This window comes from Amblyomma mixtum, chromosome 3, assembly GCF_055824585.1.
Source record: "Amblyomma mixtum isolate Tamu chromosome 3, ASM5582458v1, whole genome shotgun sequence".
NCBI classification, from domain to species: domain Eukaryota; kingdom Metazoa; phylum Arthropoda; class Arachnida; order Ixodida; family Ixodidae; genus Amblyomma; species Amblyomma mixtum.
This window is the reverse complement of record NC_143014.1, coordinates 419,797,480-419,817,215: the sequence shown is the minus strand read 5'-3', so window position 1 is coordinate 419,817,215 and position 19,736 is coordinate 419,797,480. Positions and strand designations below refer to the sequence as shown.

General features: G+C 46.3%; 1 protein-coding gene across 1 annotated transcript in view; it reads left to right on the top strand.

Annotated features, from left to right (window-relative positions):
* Window positions 1-19,736, top strand: part of LOC149357865 (O-acyltransferase like protein-like) — a 78,816-nt gene that overhangs the window by 26,506 nt on the left and 32,574 nt on the right. Inside the window, exon 4 of the mRNA XM_089577982.1 lies at window positions 9,732-9,846. Coding sequence (XP_089434108.1) covers window positions 9,732-9,846 — 115 coding nt within the window. The remainder of the gene's footprint in view (window positions 1-9,731; window positions 9,847-19,736) is intronic.

The following is a 19,736-nucleotide window of genomic DNA, read 5'->3' as shown; positions in this document are numbered from 1 at the left end:
GAGCAGAGGCCGAATGGCATCACTTTGAACTCGAAGAGTCCGTCTGGCGTGATGAACGCAGTCTTCTCGCGATCTCTTTCGTCGACTTCAATTTGCCAGTAGCCGCTCTTCAGGTCCATCGATGAGAAGTACTTAGCGTTGCACAGCCGGTCCAGTGTATCGTCGATGCGGGGGAGGGGGTAGACATCCTTCTTCGTAATGTTGTTCAGGCGGCGGTAATCGACGCAAATGCGAAGGGTGCCGTCTTTCTTTTTCACTAGGACGACCGGTGCTGCCCAGGGGCTCCTCGATGGCTGGATGACGTCGTCACGAAGCATTTCCTCAACTTGCTTGCGGATAGCTTGGCGTTCTAACGGCGATACGCGGTAGGGGCTCTGTCGCAGTGGTCGTGCGTGTTCGTCTGTGACAATGCGGTGCTTGGCAAGCCGGGTTCGTCGCACATTCGATGCTGATGAGAAGCAATCGGTGTACCTTTGAAGAAGACTGCGTATTTGGTCTTGTCTGCTCCGGGGTAATGCTGGGTTGATGTCGAACGTGGGTTGATGGCCTTGTTCAGATAGTTCTGCAGGTTGGTCGGGAAGGGCAAATACGTCTCTGATGTCTGCCAGCTCGTCGAGGAAAGCGATCGTCGTACCTTTGTTTAGATGCCGGTATTCTTCGGTGAAGTTGGTTAGCAACACCTGGGCTCGGCCATTTCGGATTTCGGCGACTCCCCTCGCGACGCCCAATCCTCGATCCAGGAGTAACTGGGTGTTCCCCTCGATAACACCTTCGGCATTTTCGATGTCTCCAGTACCTATGCCGACGAGAACACTTGATCGGGGCGGCACGCTCAATGCTTCATCGAGGACGTTTAAGGCAACGTGATGAGTTGCGCTCGTCGCAACAGGTATGGCTTTTTCCGTGGAAAGCTTGATCGACTTAGATCGAAGGTCGATGATCGCCCGATGTTCGTTCAGGAAGTCCATTCCCAAAATCACGTCTCTCGAGCATTGCTGTAGGATCAGGAAGGTTGTCGCATAGGTTCTCCCATTTACAGTAACTCTCGCGGTGCAGCGTCCTGACGGCGTAATCAGGTTGCCACCTGCGGTGCGGATCAGCGGGCCATCCCAGGTTGTTGTCACCTTCCTGAGTCGGACAGCGAGTGGGCCACTCATGACAGAGTAGTCAGCTCCCGTGTCCACCAAGGCAGTAACCGCGTGACCGTCGACCGTAACTTCAAGGTCACTTGTTCGCGTTCTGGTATTGTACGTTGTCTTCGGTGTCCGATCTCGGCTTCGTCGAGTAGTGAGGCTGCGGTGGGCGTACTGCGACGTTACTTCACTGGGCAGCGGTAAAAGCTTCAAGTCTGGCCGCGTCGTCGTCGGTCGCGTCGTCGTCGGTGTCGTCGTCGTCGGCGTTGTCGTCGTCGGTGTTGTCGTCGTCGGTGTTGTCGTCGTCGGTGTTGTCGTCGTAGTTGAGGCATGGTCTTGAGTACTCGTCGATGGAGGATCTTTGTCATTGCGCTTAGAAGCAACCTCACCTCCAGAGGCTGCTTTATTTAGTTTAACCTTCGTGGGCTGGGGGAGCGTCCACGCACGGCGTAACCTCGGCTAGGAGAAACAAAGCGCGGGGACGATGGCGACGGGGAACGTGATAGGCGGCTCGGCGATGAGTATTCTTCCCGACGTAAAAACTCCTCGATTTCGGCTGGTCGCTGGCCGGGTCGGGGTCGTGGAGCGTCGTAAGAGAACCCTCGGATGCCCAGTCTTCTGTATGGGCAGTGCCGGAGGACGTGACCGGCTTCGCCACAGTGGAAGCATAGTGGGCGGCGCTGGTCGGGAGTTCTCCACTCGTCGCATTTCCTCCGCTGCGCGCGTCGCTCGTAGGACGGGCGGGTTGGGGCGAGTGGGCGGCGGTCCAACGCAGCTGGCTGAGGGCGATAGGGGCTTGGGTCCCGTCGTCGAGGTGCAGGACGGCGCACAGCTGCGGCGTAAGTCATGGCTGGGGGCTGCAGAGGCTGCGTGGGTGTCGGCGTCACACCCAAGGCCTGTTGAACCTCGTCCCGGATGACGTCAGTGAGCGATGAAAGTTGCGGCTGCGTTCCCGTTGGCAGCAACCGTCGGAGCTCCTCTCGCACAACTTCACGTATAACCTCCCGCAGGTTATCATTGTTAACGGTGTCCATGCAGCTTGCTGACAAAAAGCGCTGCTGGCGGTCATACTGGCGGGCTCGGGCGTCGAGAGTTTTCTCCATTGTGGATGCCTCTTCTACGAATTCAGCGACAGTTTTCGGTGGGTTGCGAACGAGGCCGGCAAATAGTTGCTCTTTAACTCCTCGCATAAGCAACTTCACCTTCTCTTCTTCCTTCATGTTCATGTCGGCACGCCGGAAGAGACGCTTCATCTCCTCAGTATACACTGCAACGGTCTCGTTTGGGTGTTGTATGCGAGACTGTAGCAGCTGCTGGGCTCTCTCCTTTCGCACGACGTTTGTGAAGGTCTTCAGAAGCTGTTCCTTGAAGGTTTCCCAGTTGGCAAGGCTGGCTTCCTCATTCTCGAACCAGACTCTTGCTGGTCCCTCCAGGGCGAAGAAGACGTACCTAAATTTCATGGCGTCGTCCCAGTTGTTGAAGACAGCCACACGGTCGAACTGCTCCAGCCATTCCTCGGGGTCGGCGCCAGGCGAAGCGTCGAAGGTTGGTGGCACCCGGGGCTGCTGCAGAATGATTGGAGTGGTCGTCTGGGGCAAGGTCATGATGGACGTTGGTACTTGCTTTCGCTTCCGGGTAGGGTCCGGCAGGGTCCCGAACTCAGGTGCGTCCCCTTGCAGGCGTCGGCTTGCGCGGTGGACTGGACTCAGGTCCTGCGGTAGATGACTCAAAGGGCTGGCGTCTCGACTTGTAGGGGGTGTCCGGAACATGGAAGGCTACCCAGCACCTCCACCAGATGTCACGTTGTAGTGACGGCAGTCCAGCGGTCAGGAAGACACCAGAAATACTTGCAAACGAAGCTCTTTATTTGGGCTGACTTGCGCCCTCAAAAGAACTGAATCACTCGGCGGCGGCGTAAGCAACAGGCGCTCTCGGCGGTCGTCGAACTACGAATGTCCGCCGCTCGCGGCATCGCTCAATTTAAAGCCGGCAAGGAAACTTCCAGATAACAGGTCAAAATCATCTACGGTAATCTGGAAAAACCTAGATGCAGCCTTTCATGGCTGCGAACGATCGAGATTAGTCTGGTCGCTTCGCGCGCCACGAACAAAAGTGATAACTACCCTTTCCTGCTGCCTTGAGCGTGAACGAACAAACACTGCAATGATACGTGGCAATATCATACATGTTTTAATTCGTTTTTTTTTTCACCTAAGAAAGAATAATTTTTTAACTTTCTTTGAAACCTGCAAGCAGAATTAATGACCTGTACAAAATTTATAACCAACCCTCAGATGTTCAGAACAGTTTGTTGTGCTATGTATTCGACCGAAAATTTCCTGCTCAGGTCCTCGTCGCAGAAATGCAATATTTAATTCACCTAATAGCCCGTGTCATTTTAATGTAGTTTAACATGTTTTGTCGTGATCTTTGTGCTTCAGCGAATAAAAAAAATTGAAGTTGTGCGCCGCAGCCCTAGTCATGGTTGCACAAAATTGGTAAAGCATATAACTGGCTGCCAAGTGATATGCGAGGATGACTGGCGTCTCAACACCACGACCCTCTGCATTTTGTTCTCGCTCTACCGGAGTTAATGCATTTCAGCGGAATACGGAGTTCTGTAATGTCAACATTTTTTATCAAATGTATAAATGAGAACATCGTGTTCAGCCAAGGATGCATCCAGCCCATTAGAGTTCGCTGTTATAGCGCTCTGGTGAAGGTCACAACAAAACAAGAATTTTATCTGTTCAGCGCCTTCAGCCGAAGGTTAGATTCCAAGGTGGATCAATAATTATAGAGGATATATGATCCGAAGAAAATTCAGGGGGCACTTTGACTGTCTAAAGTGCGTAGAGGCGAAAGCGTCTTCCGCACCACTCTGACTGCTTCTGTGGCGCTGGTGGCGTCACATGTAATTGAGTACTAATTGCTAAGTGACGACAAATCACTAATTAATGGTTAATTACTGATTTGTGCCTGAATACTAATTAACTGCTAATTAATGACGCTTAAGCTTCGCCTTTAGGAGTGGAACGCGACAGCGTGTTGTAGCGCTGCCAGGCAGTCCACGGAACGCCACCACCCGTTCGGCGCGATGCCTTGCCCTTTGAGCACTTTTGAGGAAAGGAAAGGGCACAGTAATTCTCTGTCATCTCGGCGGACACCTGAACCGCACCGTAGAGGAAGGTAGGAAGTGGGAGTGGAAGAAGAAAGACAAAGATGGCCCGTAATGAAGACAATGAAAATTGTATTTGAGGAAAGGAAATTACGCAGTAACTCTCTCACATATCTCGGTGGACACCCGTCAAAATTAAGGGGGGGGGGGGCACTTTTTTGACTTAAAGTGTGGTCACTGATGTGTGGTTAAGATGTTAAGCTTCGCCTCTAATAGTGGAACGCGACAGCGTCTTGCAACGCTTCCAGGAGTGCATAGAACACCATCGCCCATTCGGTTCTATGCCTCGCTCGTCGGTAAATTGGTTTTTGAGGAAAGGAAATGTATCTGTCTCTCATATCTCGGTGGACACCTAAACCTCGCCGGAAGGGAAGGGAGGAGGATGGGCACAAGTAAGCTAAACTGGGCTAGTCGGAGCAATTGCATCTTCGAAAAACGTAGCGCGAAACACAAGACACAGGTAAGGTGAAGACAGGACACGAGCGCTGGGAGTGTGCGAAGACACCGTATTCACTAGACGCACCCTTGTTCTTCCCAAACCATCGAGCTGGCATGGCGGAGTGGATAGCATGCTCGTCTCACACTCCGAAGACCGGGGTTCGATTCCCGAGCTCGACCAATTTCTTACTCGGTTTTATTTGTTTATATGGCCTGACTAGAAAACTTAATTAGGCTAATTGAGCAATTAACTAAGCTCAGTCCCACTTACTTGGAGCATCACTATACGATCCCTTCAATTGGTTGCCTGGTTACTAGCCAAAGTTACTAGCAAATTCGCGCACTGTGACGTCACGACCGTTTGGAACAATTGAAGAGCGTGACATTTCTGTCGACAACTGCTGCTTACAACGATGAGACATTAAAGGCTTTCGCCTTAATAACATGAGTCAACACAACATCTTTCGGAACATTTATTGGCAGCATTCATGTTTTGCACGAACCAAAAAACTGAAACAATTGCGGCCGCGTCTTCCGTCGTACTTCCTTCGTGCTGCAGTCTGAGTTAAATGGACGGTTTACCAACTACGAAAGCGCCTCTGTGCTTGTGATTTCGCGTAGCTCAAAACGACTGGTGCCAGAATCCTGTGTGATGGGTCAAAGGTGTTGTGCGTTCACCCACTCTGTTACTAGAAACTCCTCTCTTTCTGAGGTGGATGTGGCTCCAGCAAGAACAGTACTACGGGATGAGGCTTTAAAGGAGTGGCTTTCCCCGGAATAGCCATCCAAAGGTGGGATCAAGTTGTTTTCTTTTCTTGAACTGCGCTTTCTGGAACCCAGAGGGTCACACTACGTTTTATGGTATCATCTGCCCCCGTGAAAAGCTGACGGGGTGTCATAATGTGGCCTTTGTAAGACCTTTGAAGGCTTGCCCTTGATGCTAGGCGTTTTACCGTGCCGCCAACGACATCGAAAACGCTGTTGCTATGAAACTTTGCGAAAACGTTACACCCAGCCGATAAGTCAAAATTATTTTCATGTTAGCAAAGCTTAACGGAGTTCTTTTTGTTTCTATATATTTGGAGGCGGCGCCATCCGGGAAGTAATGTATTTTTCTCATTTACGGAAGATCGCTGTTCAGTGTTTTCAGCCTCAGCTTGCAACACAGCCGCATCAACACCGTTGTTTTCTAGGCAGTCTGAATTGCCAGAAAATACTTCATGGCGGTCGTGTAAGTCGCTGCCGGCCGGCTTCAATGAGGATGATCGGGTGATACTTTATCACGTGACGACGCGCTCTTTATGGAACTGTTATGCCGTGCGGAAGATGACGTAGGTTGCAGAACTCGGGGGCCTTCCGAAGTGTTTCGGCTCCGGCAAAAGGGCTGGTTGAAAGAAGAAAAAGCTGAGGTCGTGGTGGTAAAACACCAGCTTCCTGAGGCGATCATACATTTGCTGCTGTGGGTGCCCCCTCGAGCCACTCATTCTATCTTCGCGTATCCCTTCTGTGGTAAACACAGAACGCGAGTAGCGATGATGCGGACATCGCTCACGGTGCAAGAGCAACTCTTGAACACGTGAATTCACGGAAGATGACCAGTTTGAGGAGCGCCGAGGTTGTATTGTGCAGTGAAGTGACAGTACAGAACAACCACCACGAGTGCTTCGCCGTACTATAAATTTCTTCCATCAACTAAAAGAAAAAAGGCCTCGATGAAAATTTGTGGATAAAACTAAAACGAAACTGACCATCACTTTAGTTTTTATTTTTATTTTTGCAACTAGCAACTACGTATCAGGATTTTTTTTAATCATGGCATTTTTTTTCCTAAGGTTATTAGGCCGCCTTTAGCTAGAACTTTTTTTTTCCAAATACTACATGTTATGAGGACCCGACAAGAAGTTTTATATTGGTCATGAATATAGCTTGCAGGTTTTTAAAAATTAAAAATTGATGATCCTTGAACTAAAGAACGAATTTAAAAACTCAAAAAATCTCTGCCGACTATCTCTTGATGCATGATAGAAAACTAGAACTCCTATAGATTGTTTTGAAAAATTCTGAGTGGAAACAAAAAGTAACAATTTGTGCGCAATTTTTCAGCGGAGGCCTAGCTTCGCATTAGGCTGGAAAATTGAAACGGCCCTCACACGACGGGAAAAATTTTTTCCAAAGAAATATTGAAAGACATTGCTTTGGACAGTTCAATAAAAAGCCACATGGAATGATCTATGGGGCACCAGCGATCTGCGGTGACTGGCTCCAGTGCGCAGGCACTCGAGTCATAGTAACAAGTGGCAAAAAGAGCGAAGAGGAACAGACTTCACGTACGTCATTTTACAGATAGAAACACGGCATTGAGTTGTGTAGCTGGCCAGCTTACTCTCAGTGTTAACTGCCTCAAGCGTCTGACTGTACTGCCCGTCGTTTTTTCCTGTTGTTATTGTGATTGAAGGATCGACTTCTCAGTTCGCCAAATGCACGGCAGAGCGGTTCCTGTTTCTAGTCTTTAATACCTCCTATCTCTCCCTCCTCGGTTCACAGTCTTTTTGCGCTAGCTAATATGCTTTGAACGACAACCGACACAAAGCCGAACTCACGGCCGCAGTAGGACTGCATATGATAAGGCTCGACACGACCCCGTGTAGAAGAAATAATTACTTAAAGTTCTGCTTTGACCGCCGCTACTGACAGCTAGCCTAAAGAGCTAAAGTGCTAAACAGCTCGCTTATGCGATGCTCGCTAAAGTGTCTGCTTGAGATTAAAAAAGCGGAGGCGGCTTGTTAGCTCCAAGGTGTGTGTGTATCATAATAGCATGACCCATAGGCACAAAGGGCTGAACACATCGCTCTCTTTTCATTCGCTCACTTTCTTCGCCTCCCGATGAGTAGGCTTGCAAACTGGGTATTAGGCCTGGCGAGTTGTTTGCCTTTCCTGTCTTCTGCTCCTCTCTTTGCACTGCTACACCACTGTCCGGCGGGAGGGTTCTATATACTCCAATGCGCCTCGGCACGAAGCCTATAATCTTGTAGCCATGAATAGGCTAAAAACTCTGTACACTGTGGCTCATTAACAGGCGGTGCTGTCCAGCGGCCTCCTGCAACGGTTGCGCTCCGAAGCCTGCGTGCGTGGCTGGTCTCTTTCGCGGCAATGAATTGCGCTTTAGCCACCACCTCCTGCATGCACCCTTGATGCCTGAGCACTCTGACCTCAGCGCTCTGGCGAAGCACGCCGCGCTAACACGCTAAGCAGTCAAAAGGTCCAAAATTTAGGAGAGAATGATTTGTAAAGGTAACATATATGCAAAGTACGAAAGTAAAAAAAAACATTCAAGGTGCCCGCTACGGGCGGCTGAAACAAACGAAAAGTGTTCTTACTGATCATTTGAGCAAGTAGAGATATTTTCATTGCATAATCCACCACCTGACTACTCAGATAAACTTATTCAATTTTAAGCACCGGCTATACAGCAAGGCAGAGTTATTTGTAAGTGTATGGGAGAGGTCTTTATCCTGCAGTGGACGTAGTCATGCTCATGATGATCATAAAACGTGACCGCTTCAATGTAGGAAAGCATCTGTTGCGGAACCAGATAGTTTTGACATAATGAAAATTGCGCGAATTTGCCAGACACAAACCAGCAGAGAAAACTTTTGTACTGAACTGAGTGGAAGAAGAAAGGAATTACAGCGCCAGTACTCCCATTTTGACAGCGCCATCCCTACCCTGAGGGGTAAACCCTGAAGAAGATTTTGCGATGCTTGTGGGTTAGCGCGAAGTGAAAAAATGAAATAAAAATAAAACCAATAAATATCCGTGGCTGCGATTTGAACCCGCGGAGGCGCGAACAGATTACCTTCGCTGACCACTGCGCGAGAGCACTAGGCTATCACAGCAGTTTTTTTTTCCTTCATTGCATGGAAGTGCACCCGCACCGACTGGCTTCAAGTCCGTCTTAACTAGGTCGCATCACACAACCCGTCATACACAATCACACCAGCATCCATTCTCACTTTTCCAGCACATAAAAATTCCAGGAGACGCACGCATGCATCGAGGAGACGGAGCCAGCCAGGGGGTCGATCCTGCGCAGAATACACACCCCCTACCATAGCACAGTGGTATCTGAACAGAGATTTTGATAAACGTGACTGCAGCCGAACACGCCTCGTGTTCAAATGCGACACACTCTCGTGTTGTGTACTGCAAATCGTCTTCTTCATCAACTAACACTACTATCAACCTAATGTCCACGCTTTTAGCTACACGATGGTAGTGACGGAGAGATGTGCGCTGCATGTGTTGGCGTACACAACGTTGTGGCGGAAACACCATACTAGAGCAATAAGCGTTGGCAACACTGCTGCAGAAACGCGGCACTAGAGCATAGGCTACCTGCGTACAATGAGCAATTTGGCGTTGGAGATCTGAAGAAGGAGATCTGAAAATATGAAGACGAGCATAACTGGGTTCCTTGGTCTGTAGAAGAACAGTAGATTGGGCGAGTTGGTGTTCCATGGCGAAAGTACATATAAACAGCGCTAAACGACAGGACTAGAAGAGGAGTAGACAAACACGGCGCCGTGTTTGTCTACTCCTCTTCTAGTCCTGTCGTTTAGCGCTGTTTATATGTACTTCCTTGGTCACTGGACACCTCAATCGCGCTTTAAGGTACGTGGCGTTGGTGTCCACCTGCAAAAATATTGTGCTTTCGCACAATAATTCGTTCTTAGCATTGCTAAACCGTAAGCCATTTTTATACTTGGTTTGTGTGTGTGCCTGGAAAATTCGGACCGCAATCTCTCCAGTAGATGAGTCTAAGAAGCAACATAGCACAAAAATTAGGCATACGTTCTGCCTTAATGGACGGCTTTCTGTAGCATCGTTCCTCACGTAAAATTATCATGTACTGTAGATGAGAGGTAATCCGTTTAGCTTCCTTCACTCATCGTTGGTTACGCTCATTCCCTCTGCCTGCACAGTTACGCCGATTGTGAAAAGTTTCACCAACATCACCATATCGGTGCAAGTGACTGCCTGCAAAACTCGGGAAGAAGTGGAAGCCATCGACTGGACTCCGTCTTTCTTTGCGGCTCTGTAAGTACTGGCTTAAAACAGTAGCAGCAATGCGCGCATCAAGGACTAAACGCTCTCATTGCGGCAAGGCTACACCGCACCACACTGAAAACTTCAAGTGGTTTTCGGACGCATTTGAATCGGGATATATTGACCTAAATAGAAGTCGCGAAATAGTTTCCTTTATCCAGAATTCTACATATGCAATTCCAATGCATTCCACCCAGGTTAGTTATGTGGTTTTTTCAGTGACGTGCTTCATGCTGGCGCGCTTGTAGCAGACCGGTCGCTGCATATTAATATACCTAACTCGCTCCGCATCGAAGCCTGAGTGGACGGCTCTTTTCACCTAGCCACTGTATGTTATAGCACGTCTAATTCTGGTTACAGCAAACTATAAACAGAGTATTCTCTCATTTAAATTAAGGTACAGTTGGTTTCCGCAGCGCCCTCAGCATCGAAGCGAGCGAAGCAAGCCAGGAAAGCGCCGTCACTAGACTTTTGTCATTTAGGTCGGTTTCACCACATAACTGCGACGTGATGTAAAAAAAAAATAGTAGAACAGACCGAAGCACACCCTCATGCACACCCTGCGTTCAGCTCGTCAAGCAGTTTCACAGCGCTGGCGCTGCTAGCAGGTGCCCAAGGCCGCGCAGCCGACCCGGCTCCGCGTGGGAAAAGGGATTGAAGAGCGCCATTAGGAGAAGAGAAGCGCATATTGAATAGACGGTGAAATTGGAGTTCAATATACTGCGCAACCTTCGTATATTTTGACATGTAATTTTCAAGGGGACAAACTGTGGGCTCGATATAGAACATAATTCAAAATATCCGCGTTCGATACGTTAGTACTTGACTGTATCGGAATGAGAATTCGAGAAACTGTTACTGCCGTAGACCTCGGAACCTGGGTATGAAAGCCCGAAGAAAGGTTTCGCTGCAAAATAAAAGAGGTGGAGCAAGGACATACCGTCAGGTGCTAGGCATTGAAGCATACATCACCCTCCAACTTAAAGGGAAGTGAAGAAACAAAATTTCGCACGTAGCTGTAAATGAAAGGCGTTCTTTGTGTGTGTGAACAATTTTTCACGCAAAAAGTTTGTTCTTTGCTCGAAAAGCAATGAACTAATAATGTTCTCTGCAGAAATACTTTTACATTCAGGTGCTGCTACTCTAGCTTACGTTTTCTACAGTAAGGGGGAACTTCGTGTGGTTCACTTGAGCAAGAATTTACGAGCTAATGAAAGGTTTTCGCTAAGGTTGATGTCAGCTGCCTCAAGTGCAGGGCATTGGCACGAACCCCGGACGTCTACTGCGTCCTCTGGACATGTTCCAGGACAAGCCATTTCCCGGAAACTTTTGGTATAGGAATTGACTTTGAAGGTTCTCCGGGGTACACTTGATCGCTTTGAAGTGCACTGCTGCGCTCCCGCCATAATAAAGCGTCATGGTAGGGGCCAGGATCCTTTGAAGCTGTTTTCACAGCTTTTTGTCTTGGCTGCACATTTGGACAAAGCGAAATGAAATGAAACTTGAAACTATGTCTGCCCTTCCTACTTTACTGCACATTGTTACGAAGTATAACTGCATACATATATTTTCCGGTCATTAGACTGGCACATTTTCTTGGAAGCAGCCCATGTCGCGGATTGGTGTCAAGAAATACCTGCACACTAGGCTGCTTTGGCAGGAGCTCTGCATTCGCGCACGAATTCGTTGAAGTAATATGCGAATATTTGAGCTTGTTGTTATATATGTCCTAGAAAAGAAAAACGCAACGCTGACTAAAGACAAAGGAATGACGCAAACCTGGTCTCTGTTCTATGCTTCGTCTTTCGTCAGTCTGCGCTGTTCACTTCGGCTACACAGTAACACCGTTTACATGAACTCGACGGAGTGAGAGTCGAGCTGACTGTTAGAAACAGCCGCTTTTAAGAAAGAAAGCCGTTACTAGTCATCTACTCTCTTCCTCATTTTTTTTACTTTCCTGCAAAAAGAAAACTTAGCTCGACTTCTGTCGAGGTCATGTGAACGATGCAAGTAGACGTTCACCCACACTGCAACCACGCGTCATAAATTAGCCTACTGCTAAAGCGCCACAAAAGGGTCGTTTCGAGAGCGTTTTTCTTGTTTTATTTATTTATTTATATCACAAAATTCCACTGTTGGCTCATACGTGAGAAGTTGTGGTTGCAGCATGTCGAGGATTTTTTTTTTCATGGACGCCTTGAAGTGTGCTTGATTAGTGCGGAGGACTACGTCGGCATAGAAGCAGTTTCAAACGATTACATTAGTCAAGACAGCTTACTAAGAAAGGATAACATAAATTCGCACCGCTCTCGATTTGCAGGCAAAAACCGCGCCGAGAGCAATTTCAGAAGACGCGCGCATATTATGATTATGAAAGCTCAGCACCACGCAGTTGTTGGATAAAGGCGGCCTCTACACTCTTTTTCCCTAGACTACCAACAAATAAACATTAAAGCATAATGACTAGCCACGTACTTTCTAAAACATGAACATAAAGTCGGTGGCGTCGACTTCCTTTGTTATTTTCTAGCATAACTAAAACTGTTATTAGTGGAAACAAGAAAGGTTTAGCTTAAATGTGAATGTTTTGCCCCGGAACCTTGTATCGTCACCTGTGAGTTCACTCTTTTACCGTTCCTGTTTTTCGTGCTACAATTTGCTTGTGTCCTCCATGTTAGTTGGCATTTCGAGACATCAAATGAGGCATAGTGGCTAGGTGGTTATGGTGCTCGGCTACTGATCCCAAAGACGCGGGTTTGATCCTGACCGCTGCGCTCACAATTTGATGGAGGCTTAATGCTAGGCACACGCGTACTGTGCGCTGACAGTGCACGTTAAAGAACCCCAGGTGGTGCAAATTATCCAGAGCCCACCGCTACGGCGTCCCGCACCGCCTGAGTCGCTTTAAGAGGCTAAATCCCACAAAACAAACCAAACAAATTTCTAGACATCATGCTTTTTTTCCTACGCTATATTCTATGTGTGTTTTTCTTCATACCTGGTTATGTAGTCCCTTCCCTCATAATGTCTTATTCGTCGCAAAAATATTGTATATGAACAAATACTACCATTCCTGCGAAATGGTATAGTTATGTACCGTGATATAAGGTTTGAAATGAAGAAGAAAAGGAAATGGGTGGTGCGAAAGTTCATTGCAAAACCAGGACGGGCGTTAAAAATGTCTCGTTTATTCGAGCAATGTTTTCTCCTCTATATTCGGTGATGGCGTACCGAACAAGCTCAATTGTATGTCGTCTATCAAATGCCGCGGCTTTTTTCCTGAACCTGCGTGCCGGATGCTACAGCTGTGGACCATACGAAAGGGAACACACAGCAGTGCGTGCATGTAGCCTTGATAGTTATTACAAGAGGTGCTATGTGTCTGCGCTTATAAACAGGCTGAAAAGAGTGATGCGGTGCCATTCATTTCCAGCACTTCCTCCGCGGCTGTCAAAACAATGCTCGCAAGCCTTCAGGAGAAGCAAGAGCGGAAAACACTAATGGGGAGCGATCACTGCCAATTCAGCACATGCGTTTTTGCGAAGCGATAAACGTCGCTGTTTCCGTTCTGTGTTAAATTTCATACGTTTTGGTCTCTCTCTTTCCACCTTTCCCTTTTTGTATTTTTGCAAGGCACACTCTGCTATTGAACAGCGACACTGTGCCGCCAGCTGCGGATGGCCATTACATCCTCCATTGTGCATCCTCATTACATCCTTAATACATTCATTTCATTTGTGGCCGTGAAAGCTGCAATCCGCTCTAACCACGCTCACCAAGAGATGAGTTGAAGCAAAGCGCACGTGCCACGGCATATCCCGAAGCTATGTGTGTGATAAGCGACCGAGCAGTATTTTTATCCCTCATTGTCTTTCTGGCTAACGGACCGCGTTCATGGGCTTCCCAAAGAAATACTAGAATTTCCTCATTTCAAAAGCATTGTCATTTCGATCTGATACGAATACTGAAATATAGCAGCCTCGTCGCATCTAGGTTGCGCAAAGTCATAAAGATGCGAACTCGAGCAGCGAAGGCCAGTCGGACACTTGAACTTTTTCTTGCAAATGAAGACACGACTGTTCTGGGGTCTGGTATTCTAAATTACAATGCTAGTGCCCTTAGCCCTATCTTTTTTTCCCGAATGCCCTTCGCTCTCCGAAAAAATTCTAGAAAAATTGTCAACTAAAGTACAGGTGTCTCTCAAGTAATCACTAGAAATTACTTCGGCTGCGATGAGCTGGAGTATACCAGGCAGCCTTGTTTACGCTTGTTCGCTCGTTCCTTTCTTTGTCTTGGTTGTAACCATTCTGCTGCAACCACCATGAAGTACAGCAACCAACCGTTTTTCGCAAGTATTTTTATGACCAGAAATTCTAGTCAAGCGCATGTTTGCAACGGGAAGTTGTTTATGAGCGTCTTTTCGCATATTAAAGGTTTCACTACAACACTAATATATCCGCAGATCCCTTATCGAGACGCTTGTTGTAATCGGCTATTTATTTTTATAAACGCACCATTTTGATTCTATATCGCAGTTTTAACTACTCGGTGTGAGCACAGGACAAACTTTAAAGGCAAGATTTTGCGACGGATTGGAAGATTATACCATTACCTTCAGTATTTACGTGACAGTATTTTATAATATGCCACAGGTGTCTTACAGTTAAAGGTGAAGTCTAGAAAAGCTGGCTTTGAGAAATTACGTGTACTTAGCATTTAGTACACGTTGATACTGGCACAGCAACTTAGTATAGTATCAGTTGCCGTACCAATATCAAAGTCTTAAGCTTTAAAAAATGATAAGGAAATCTTGTTTTTACCCAAGTGCAAATCGCTCAAAAATGCTTTTCCGAGCGCTGTGGCAGGCCTAGCACCCACGCAAACATACAGCCTTTAAGTACTAAACAAATTACACAAAATTCGGAACTGCAAAGCGAATCACAAATTGACCTTCACATTCAATTTTCTAATGCAGCTGAAGGGCCTGCTAACACAGTTTGTAAAATATTGGACTGAAGCATACAGAACAACTCATCATGTTAATGAGCACTTTATGAACTATGCACGTTATTCTAATAAATAGACAAGCCCTTTACTTCAGTAACAGTGCAATGAGACGTTTTCTGTTTGTCTTGCGGATGATACAGAAATACACCATTTTTTCATAAATTTATGAAACAATATTTCAGAAAATTATGACGGCCTTCGGACGAAGCCTATGACTTTGACATAACAGGGGTTTCATCACTATATATCACTGATCAAAAATACATATTTCAGTCGTTCAACTTAACTTTTTTTTACCGCAGTAATAGTAGCACATGAGGTTTATGGCAAGATGGTGTCAGCCAAATTATAGGATACCAAAGAATACTTACCATCATATTATGCCACAATTTGTTCCCTCAGCAAATTTATTGAAGAACTGCTTTCTACGGTGCCCGAAAGTACCAGCGTCAGGGATAATATAGACGTTTATTAAAAATGAAGCATCTATTTCAGGAATCCCTTTTGACGACAACCAAATAAAATCAGTGCTTCGCATGCAAGACTTATGCATTGTTCACTGCTAGGCACCGTCAAGACATTGAGTCTAAAAATCTGTAAATGGACGCCTCGTCTGTTTCCCCATTCTTGCAACCGGTGGCTTAATTTATTCTCGGCTCTGTTAGCTTTTTGTTTATCAGACGACGCTTGAAGCCTGTCTGAAGATTTTTAATCGAATTAATCTAAGTAGACCAGCATGGCCACTCCTTAAGGTCCGCCCTTCTCTTCTTCAACCAATTTTTTTCTACAAGCGAAGACGAGTTCTTCGGATCGTAGTTCTGTTGAAACACATATCCAAAGCCGAAATTCTTGCATGCATAAGGAAGCACAACATCTTAAAGAATTCCCTGATAGACCTCTTAAATCAAGGTACCTTCAATTCTGTAAATGAAGCCAACTCCACAAATGGAAAACCAGCCCCGTGCGATTACGTTGCAGCTTGCATGTTTTAAGCTTTAAAGTTGATAACAAGGTACATATCTTGTGTGCTTGGGGTGACGTATATAACAAATCGCATCCTACTGAACAAGGGCCTCTAGTCGTCTACTGAAATCATTCTTTACTATAAGTCATCTCTTCACAAAAGTGGTTCCTTTGCCTACCTCATCTTGGAAGCCTAAATCTTTTCAGTGGTAGGCGGGTTTTGAGCAAGACTCCTGGCGTTTAGCTCAGTACATTCCACAAGACGTCTTACAGTCCATACAGCAACTGTACAGCCTGATAGCAGTGCGCATTGTTTGGAAATGTTGATAACAAAGAGTTCTGAGTTCTTTCCGCTCGATCGAAGAATGTACTTTCGACAACTTGGTTGGTCGGTCTGGGATGTCCCGGTGAAGATCAGAAAACCAAGCCTTCTCAGAACTTTTGTATCTTAAAAACTGGCATAGCCGGCGACTGCGTTACTGTGAACTGCACAGAGATTTCGTGGTGTTTCCTCCCAGGCTAATGGGCGCGAATAATTGCTAATTGAACAGTCTTGGAGTCGTTACATGCACCTCACACCGCGCCCATTGCTTATAAATATATGCATTAATACATGTAATTGCAGATTTGTCACTTATTAACGACATGGGGTTAATAATAATTAGAACAGACGAAAGCTTAGCTATGTGCTTTGTGTCCATTGAAGAACAAAATTAAAAGCAAACTGAATGCAATCATTTACACCCCCGAACTCCTTGTGAAAGGAGATGGCATTATGGCATCAAAATATAGTCCGAAAATTGGTTTTGGTTTTGTGGGGTTTAACGTCCCAAAGCGACTAAGGCTATGAGAGACGCCGTACTGAAGGACTCCGGTAATTTCGACCACCTGGGGTCCTTTAACGTGCACTGACATCGCACAGTACACGGGCCTCTAGAATTTCTCCTCCAAAGAAATTCTAGCCGCCGCGGCCGGGATCGAACCCGCGTCTTTTGGGTCAGCAGCCGAGCACCATAACCGCTGAGCCACCGCGGCGGCTATAGTCCGAAAAAGCACCAATGTATTTATTTCCTAGATATTTTGAAATTGTGCGGAAAAAAACTGACAACATATAATTTTGTTCACTACTACATATACGAGATGCTTCAGGAAAGCTCACTACCACCTTTTAAAAATGCGCGTTTTGGTTTGTTTTATGAGAGTTTAACGTCCAAAAGCCAGTCGGGTTATGAGGGACGCCTATAGTGAAAGGCGCCTGGGGCTCTGTAACGTGCCCTGATAGCGCACAGTACACGGGTCTCTAGAATTTACCCTTCATCGAAATTCGACCGTCGCGGCCGAGATCGAACCCGCGTCTTTCGGGTAAGCAGCCTAGCACCATAACCACTGATACATCGCGGCGGCTTAGTACGCTTTTTGAGGTAAAAAGATGACTTCTGTAGCATAGTAATACATGTGCTGGCGAGCGTAAAAAAAAAACAGATGAATCGTGTTAACTAATTTCTTATAGTTAACTTTTTAATTTCGAATTTGGCGCCTGGTTTCAAATTGCGATTTGTAGAGAGCTGTTAATAATATTCTCAGGAGTATTCGGAATTCATGAAATGTGATTACCGTTAACGCTGATTTTTGTGTTGCTTTCATTGAATATTTCATAAATATGACACATGGAATAGTTATCAAAAACTGCCTTAAGTGGTCAGCCCAATGCCATTGTGACGCCATTTTCTTCCTGAGCGAGGGAAGCTTCAAATTTACCATGTCTTGTTTTTATTCACTCACTATCGGCAGCAAACGTTTCGGGGACGCGTGCTCTCGGAAAAAAAATTACAATAGCTCTGTGTCGCGCGTGGTACTGTTGCGAACGCATGGAGCATGCATGTGGCCCCGTACCGTGACACATTTTGCACCACTTGATTACTTGTGCGCATTCTCGTCCCGTATTCTTTTACTGCAGATACTGCATTCCTCTTCACTGATTTGGGCCATTCCCTAATTGACAACACGTCAAAATATTCTCATCCTCCAAATGAAAGCATTACGCTTTGCGGCACATGTATCGTACTTATATTCTTTTAAACGGTTGTTCACTGGATAACGCATTGTGGTGTTCCGAATCCAGTTTGCATTTCCCGCCCGGGCTTCGGCTTCATCTGCAAATACTCGGCTCCTATCCCTCTCTCCCTTTCTCTTCGTTCTCCCCATACGCCTTCACTTTCACTCGCGTGCTTCCTGCCTTTTTCACCACCCTCCCGGGTTTCATCTTACGTAATTGCGCTCTATTTCGTTCCTTGATTCTACCGCGCTGCACGACTGTGGCAGCACCGCGTTTTTACGAGTTGTAAATGCCTGGATAAACTTCAATTTTTCTTGTGTCTGCGATCTGTCATCTATTTGAGGAGAGGCCGAAGCCCCAGCGTGTGCCACGGAGTCAGAATACGCATAATAAGAGATGAAAGAATTAAGAGTCTCCGTACAGTGTACTCCTAGTAATTTCGAAATACAAATCGAACATTGTTAGAATTGCTACCGCCATGAAAAAGCAGACGCCCCTAGAGCTGATAGATTGCCACCACCACGGACACTTACTAATTATAAGTGGCAGTCACTCGGGTACAATTAATTGTTGTACGGAATAAATGACTACAGACAAATTTTAAATAAGTACGTGTAATCGGAAGCGATAGGCAAATATGTTACTGCTATAATACCAGCAACCAATTCACTCCTGCTGTGATTGACTACGTATTTTTGCTGTCATTTTCACGGCCCACAATTTTTTTGGTTGCGTTGTCCTGCACTGTACCCATAACCTGAAATGATTCCGCCAATGTACTCAACAGAACTGAATTGAGTTTTGGGTTGTATTTGATGAATTGAACTTTCCTGGATATGTGTTAGCGTTTACGAAATTTGAAGTGAAGTGAAGTGAAGTGAAGTTTATTTTGACATCGATTTGTCAGAGGTGACGGGACAAAAGGCAATTCATTTTTTGCCTGACGTGGCCCCGTCACCCGTTACTGTATGTTCGTGCACCGTTCCATAGCGTGGCCATCAGGCACTCCCAAACTGCAAACGGCAACCTTTACCACCTGAAGACCCCCAACTCCTTGCTGGAAATAGAACAGTGATACTGAAATTAAAATTTCTAGTTTTGCTGAATGTTGGCGATGGGAACCTACGCTCGCGCGAGAAGAAGAGGAAATAGTGCTGCGCCCATTGAAATGTTTGCTCTGAAGTAGAGCTTACTTAGAAGATTACGAACGTGCTCAGGAAGAGATAAAGCTGGGAGTTGCAGCGTTTGTAGTTTGGCCCATTTACTGAAGAGATTGCCGGGCACAACGAGAAGGAGCGCTCGTTTTTCTCTGAACAATGCAGCGAACATTCGGAGAAAGAACAGTATGTGTGTATCTTTTTGCCGAAGCTGGAGCAAAGAAGTACGCATTTTAAGGGTTTAAAGCGGAAAAAATTAGAAGTAGAGAATTGTACGTGAGGGAGAGAACGGTCCGGCTTCTCCTGGCAAGGAGCTCCGCAAGGAGGTAAAACATTTTTTGTGCGGTAGTTTCTAGAAAACCGATGTGCCTTTCTTCTCTTTGCTACCCTTTCATAGAGTGTTGTGAAAAGGTCGTATAAACGTCTGCCTAGTACACAAAATTCACTGTTCAACAACTTCAAAACATTCGCGTAGCTAATTCCTTCCAGCTTTCATATGAGGCTTCGCTTGCTTTGCAGAAACTGTATGAGAGTCTTCTTACAATGCTCGCCACATTTACAACCGTTCAGGTGCATTTAATCTGCAAGAATAGCACATTGAATCCGGTTGTTTTAACCTCGAGGTTTAACGCCGTCTCTCAGCCATCCTCTTGTAGAAAAATTCTTTGCCACAGTTTTCAAGTGGCCATCGGCTCTCG